This window comes from Apus apus, chromosome 17 (assembly GCF_020740795.1).
Source record: "Apus apus isolate bApuApu2 chromosome 17, bApuApu2.pri.cur, whole genome shotgun sequence".
NCBI classification, from domain to species: domain Eukaryota; kingdom Metazoa; phylum Chordata; class Aves; order Apodiformes; family Apodidae; genus Apus; species Apus apus.
In genome coordinates, this window is record NC_067298.1 from 8,767,848 (window position 1) to 8,773,847 (window position 6,000).

At 43.2% G+C, this 6,000-nt stretch overlaps 1 protein-coding gene across 2 annotated transcripts in view; it reads left to right on the forward strand.

Annotated features, from left to right (window-relative positions):
- RHBDL3 (rhomboid like 3) overlaps window positions 1-3,433 on the forward strand; it is a 52,719-nt gene extending 49,286 nt beyond the window's left edge. For both annotated transcript variants that reach the window (XM_051634828.1, XM_051634829.1), the window contains 2 exons: window positions 1,576-1,636; window positions 2,349-3,433. In XM_051634828.1, coding sequence (XP_051490788.1) covers window positions 1,576-1,636; window positions 2,349-2,620 — 333 coding nt within the window. In that variant the 3' untranslated portion in view covers window positions 2,621-3,433. The remainder of the gene's footprint in view (window positions 1-1,575; window positions 1,637-2,348) is intronic.
- The last annotated feature ends 2,567 nt before the right edge of the window (window positions 3,434-6,000 follow it).

Sequence of the window (6,000 nt, forward strand, 5' to 3'; positions counted from 1 at the left end):
TAATTTTGCTGCCTTTCCCATTCTTGTGGAGATTTTTTTTGCTTTTCCTTCCCCCTCTTTTCTCTCTCTGCTCACATAGTATCTAAATGTAGTGCTCCCACATGCTGAAAGAGATGCTGGCCACTTGCTGGTGAAGCTCAGTCTTGCACAGGTGCTTTTTAGCATGTTGGGAAGAGGAAGGACTGTTATAGGGAGGGTCTCAAATCTTCTTGTGCCTCCTGGTAGCCAAAGAAAATGAAAAGATTCCTGCTTGTAGAAATAAATACTCTTGGAATTAAATAAAATAAACAACAGTGAGAAGTAATAAAACATGTCACCCTAAGGAAAATAGTGACGGATTCAAAACAGCTACATGTAAATGAAAATGGAAGGAAGCAGCACAGTCTTAATCAGCATGAGTTCAGAGCCTTCTGACTGCATTAGGTGTCTCTGTGGAGAGAGAAAATGAGTTACTTATTTTGTAGAGATTGCATTTTTGGAGCCACAGAAATGATTTACAGATCAATCCCACCTGAAACTTGAATATCTGTAATATGTATAGTGGAATATTTATTCAGCAGGCTGCAAACTCACTGGGTGCCATTAAAGTTAGGCTGAAGAGTTTACAAGCATTATTTTTTATTCCATCAGTGTCGTAAATGGGGAGTCTGTCACAAGAAGCTTGGCTAGCTTGGTATCTCATACTGCTTTCAGCAGGCAAAATTTTATTTAATCACTTAATAATTATAACAGTGTTGTCATACATCTGAGTTCCCTGGAACATGATTTCTTTTTCTGCTTGGAAATTTTGTGCAACTGGAAAAGGAGGAATTTAAACATGTCTCCCCAGATTTCTGACTATCATTCAGAGATTTTTATTCCACTGTCTTGATTAATGACCAAGCCTGAAGACAGGGGAGACTTTCGTATGGCCCTGTTTCCTTGGTGTGCTTTATTTGAGGTCTTTATTATTTGTGTGTGCTCTGCAGAAGATCCAAGTTGCAGAATTTTGGGTAGCCTGAGATACTGGCAGTAGCACTGGAAAAGTGCAGTAGGGCTTGAATGCAGTGAGAAATTACCTGACAGGTGACAGTGTTGGGTTTCCAAGTGAGTCATGATGAGCTGGTTGATGTCAACCAGAATGATGCTTGTGTTGAATGCTGGGTGCTACTTAACAAAATTGTATTGGATGTGGCCTGGTACAACAAGGTTTTGCGGGGTAGGTGAGTTGAAATATTTTCAGAAGACAGAATTTAAGGTGAAACATCATAGTAACATGTTAAAAGCTAGTCCATCTGAAGAGTGAAGAACAGCAAGGCCAGGCAAGGCAATTCAGTAGGGCTGCCAGGCAAAGAAGCCATGGACTGTCCATAACTTGGATATGTCTGTAATATATCCCTTATGTTTATGTTCTCTGGGACTGGCAGAGGTGTGTTTGGTGTGAGGAGTGGAGAGCTCACAGCCAGGTGGCAAATGCAGTGAAAGGGGTTTGTTTCAAGGACCAGTCGTCCTTGATGCTCTTCCAGTGCAGATCTGAATGTAAAATCCCTCCAGGTTTGTGTGCAGCATCACTTTTTTTCCTTGTCTCTTTTCCAGAACTGGTCAGGAATGAAGTGCCAATTCAAGCTGCTGCGCATGGCTGTTGCCTTGGTCTGTAGTAAGTATCATGCAATCTTTGGCACACACACAGTCCTGTTTTCTTTGTCCTTGTCACAAGAGTCAGGCTGATGCAGAGAGTTTTGACTTTGCAGCAGTTTTGGTAGGAACTTGCAGCTGGACCTTCTGGCAGCAGAAACCACATCACTGTGAAATGCAGACTTTGGCTTTCAACACAAGCATTTGTAAATGAGGATTTATTGTTACCCAGCCTCTGTAGCTTGTGGCATTTGGGACTTACACTTCTCATCTTTGGATTTGCAAACAAGCAATATTTTTGGAATGACAATGCTTAGGTTTCATAGAGCACCTTCTGTTTGAGATGACAACAGCATCGTAAACACATTAATGAATTATCTTCCAGCCATATCCCTAGAGTGGCACGATAAGGGAGACTAGGATGTGTATCATAGAATCTGTATCCATCAGATAATTGTCTTCAAAGACTTTTTTTAATGGGTCTGGTATAAATTTTTGAATAATCCCCCACTGGTCTACACTCCCACAAACCCACATCACTTACCAGCCACCGAGGAGGCCTCATGTCTGTGCAACACAACCCTCACACAGCCTTGACTTGCCAGCTTCTCTGTGCTCAGCACACAAGGCAGTTTCTTATTCTCCACCTTTTCAGGGATGCAGTGCTGCCTGCAAGATGGGCTTCAGGATGTATAGACCTAGATTATTTATTTATTTTTTCTTCTTTGTTCCAGTGAGCTTTGAATTTGGAAGAGCCGTCTGGCTGCGATTCCACCCCTCCGCTTACCCTCCGTGCCCACACCCCAGCTTCATGGCTCACCTGGGTGGGGTGATGGTTGGAATTACCCTTGGTGTCATCATCCTAAGGAACTATGAGCAGAGACTCCAAGATCAGACATTATGGTGGATCTTCCTTTCTATTTATGTAATTTTTGTCTTGTTTGCCATTTTCTGGAACATTTTTGCCTACAGCCTGTTGGATCTGAAGCTACCTCCCCCTCCTTGAGAACAATGGGACAGAAAACTCGAGAGTGGAAGTAATCTGTCAGCTATGTTAAATGAATGAAGATGGAGGATCTATTTTTATATTTAGCTTTGGGGAGGATTATTCTTTTGAACACAAGAGTGTGCTGGAGGAGGTGCTTAAAGATCTCAGATCAGCCAGGTCCTGCAATACTGGCTGGCCTGGACCCTGCAGATTCTCCACTGCCAGAGCTCCCATTGGGCAGCTCGTGCCTGGGCACTTACCACTTGGTTTGCTAGCACACATATTTTGTATGAGAGATTTGTATTTGCCATATCAGTGCTGGAATTATGGCCAGTTGTTGAATGAATCACCTCGATGTTACTGAACACTAAAAGGGAAATAGAGCAGACATTTGCTAATTAGAGACTCACATGGTACTCACAAGGCAGCTTTGGTTTGGTTTCTATGGACACATTTGACTGTTCAGCCATACCAGTGCCACTGTCTAATTACTTGAATGGTTCCTAAGATATTTTAGTCTACAGTGAAACCTGTCTTATGCACCTTTCAAAGGAATCAGCAGAACTTGATCACCCAAAGTGATGGAGACTGGTCTTCAACTACAGGTCACATTAAATTGCACTATAAACCTTGGGAACTCGTTAGAGTGTTGTGGACACCTAGCCGGAGGTGACTTTTACTGTACATGTTTCACTTGATTTTAATTAATATTTTTCCCCCAGTCTGCTGTGGCTAGAGGGTGTGACTGGGGTTTCTTTTTTGAGGGATGAGGAAAAAGGGGGCAAATGTTCAAGTGTGGTTTTTTGTCAGCTGACAATCAGGTGCTGTTTTTGTCTCACTTTGTTTCCGGCCATGTTGATCTAACACCTGGCCTGCAGTGAGCTCCTAGCAAGGATCTCAACTCTTCCAGCAGGTTCTTACTAGTGAAGTGGGGTCAGGGTCACCTATAGCAGTGTAGGGTGGGAACTATGTGGTCTTTACAGCCATACAATCCATCTGGGGCCAAATCCATCCACTGAAGTCAGTGGAGTCAATCAGGTTGTATGTAGCACTGGTTTCCCACTGAGGTGGAAAGCGTGTTAGTGACCATTGTGAAACTGGTAAAAAGCTTGAGGATGCCTGTTCTTGAGGCAATGGATGTTCAGGGGCTCCAAGCAAAATGCAGTTGCAGTTATGCCTTTTTCTTTAACACTGGTCAAGCCCAGGTTTTAGCAATCTGTAACTGGTCTGTTACAGGCTGCCTGCACCAACCTGGGGGCAAACTGGAACATCTGTAGCTCAAGCAGTGCTTATAGCTACACTTCTCTGTAAGGTGCTTATGCTATAGAGAGCTGCCAAATTACAGTCCAGGAATATGGATGCCCTCCTTTCCTCTCTGCTTTACCCACCTAGTTTGATGGTCTGGATAAAGCAGCCATAGGAGTCTCTCTAGATGAGCTCCTTTCTTCCTGTTTTCTATCTGCATACTGGTGCCCAAGCACCAGTCACCAGAGCCTTCCACAGCGTGTCTCACAGGCACTGTAGCAGTTGTGTTTGCTCTGTAGCAAAATGTCTCTGTATCGTGGGCTTTATTCCCTCAGCTGTGTCATCAGTGCTGCCAGATGACACCACAAACTGGTAGGAGTCTATCTTTATAGAGGGGACATTCACAAGTGCTTATTAGCTGTCCCTTCTTTGCCTCTAATGGGAAAGTCTCTCTGGAAGTGTGAAGTTCTGCTCCCACAGTATGCACTAGTGAAACTCCAGTTGCCTCAGGGAAAGGGAGGAGGGAGAAAATAAGTGTTTCTACAGTCTGGAATAAGCCTTACCTGCAAAAGAAACAATTTTTGTCACCTTTGTGTACAGGAATGGGATTTCTGAGGGCAATTGCACCTTTGTTGTTCTGCATGGCTGGTACATTGATCAAGGAACAAGGGCAAGAGATGAGGGTCGGGTGGGTTCACTTTGGAGAAGGGAATTGGTTCCTGTGCCATTTTATCTCTGCAGTTTGGGTCCAGATCAAAGCAGTCAAAGAGAGTTTGCATGCATTGTTTCAGGTCAGGGAGTTTTGTAGCTGTGAAGATCATCTCCCTGGGGAGCAGCAGACAAGCAGGAGAGCGTGGAGCTAGGAGAATATTGAGAGAAGCCTGGTTAACACAGAAGAAGGTCGTTCCTTTCCTCACCTGTTGCTAAGCCTTTCTGATTACAGATGCCTTTAAACCAGAGGTGAGCAGAAATGGGAGTTCTCCAGAAGTTTTAGGAAAATTATGAATTTTTTAGTAGAAAATTTAAGTTGTAACAAAACCCAGATTATTTTGCTGATAATTTACCAGAGTACAGTATGCACTGATTGACTTTTATTTGTGGTTTCTCAACTGAAAGCAACTTAATGCTCATCAGTTTCTCCCCAGGAAAGGTTTCTGTGCCTGCCAGTGGTGTACTCTGGGGTGAAGCATCAAGCTACAAGATCAAGGGCCACTTGTTTCTTCATCAACCTGACCCAGAGCAACATATCTTTGCCCTCTGATCAGGAGTAGGAGGGAGCTGAACAGAATAATCCAGGTGCCCTTCTTTGGTCCCCTATCCATAGATAACATAGTTTACATGAACTGGTTGAAAAAGGCTCTGAGGTTGACCTTATGACTTGTTCATTTAAACTGTTGTTCATCTTCCTGACTTCCATTCTTGTGTCCCCATGTCCTGTCTGAGCAAGGCTACAAGCAACTCTGGGGGTCAGAAAGGCCAGATTTTAGAGCAGTGCTAGATTTATTGTGTGTGAAGAAATGAAAACCTCTTAACATTTTTGCTGATCACAGCTGAAATCTGTCCCCATACACAGAGCCTGTTTGCTTGGAGTCTATCAGCTCATGGAGTCAGGAGCAGGGCAAAGTGCTTAAGCTTTTATGACTTTTTTTTTAATAACTAAAATTATACTGTGAAAGCTTGTTATGTTTTTACAGAATATCAGGAAACCCAGTTTTTTTGTTTTCTTATGGATTTAGAAGTGCTACACTGCTGCAGCACCAGAGAGCTAATAGCAAACAGGCTTTTCTTTTACCTCCAGATGTCCTTGAAGCTGCTGGCTTGTGTCAGAGATGTAATACTCTCCATCCTGCTCATTTGTGGTTCTAACTTCTCACAGTCGGCAAAATGTCCCTGAAGGAGCTGTCCACAGAGGGACTGGTTTTGGTGATTGTTTTGGTTTTATTTCAGCTGCTGCTAGGATTTTGTGTCAGTCAGATAAACTGTGAATCTGTCGAACCTTGTAAACATGCAGTGCTAGAGCAAAAGGCAGGGACTGTTATCAAGGTACAAATTTGAGCAGGGAATGTCTTGAGGAAGTTATTTTATGCTTGTGTCCTTGAGTGAGGACATAACACCTGGGGAAAAAAAAAAAAAAAAAAGCCATTTATGTGCTG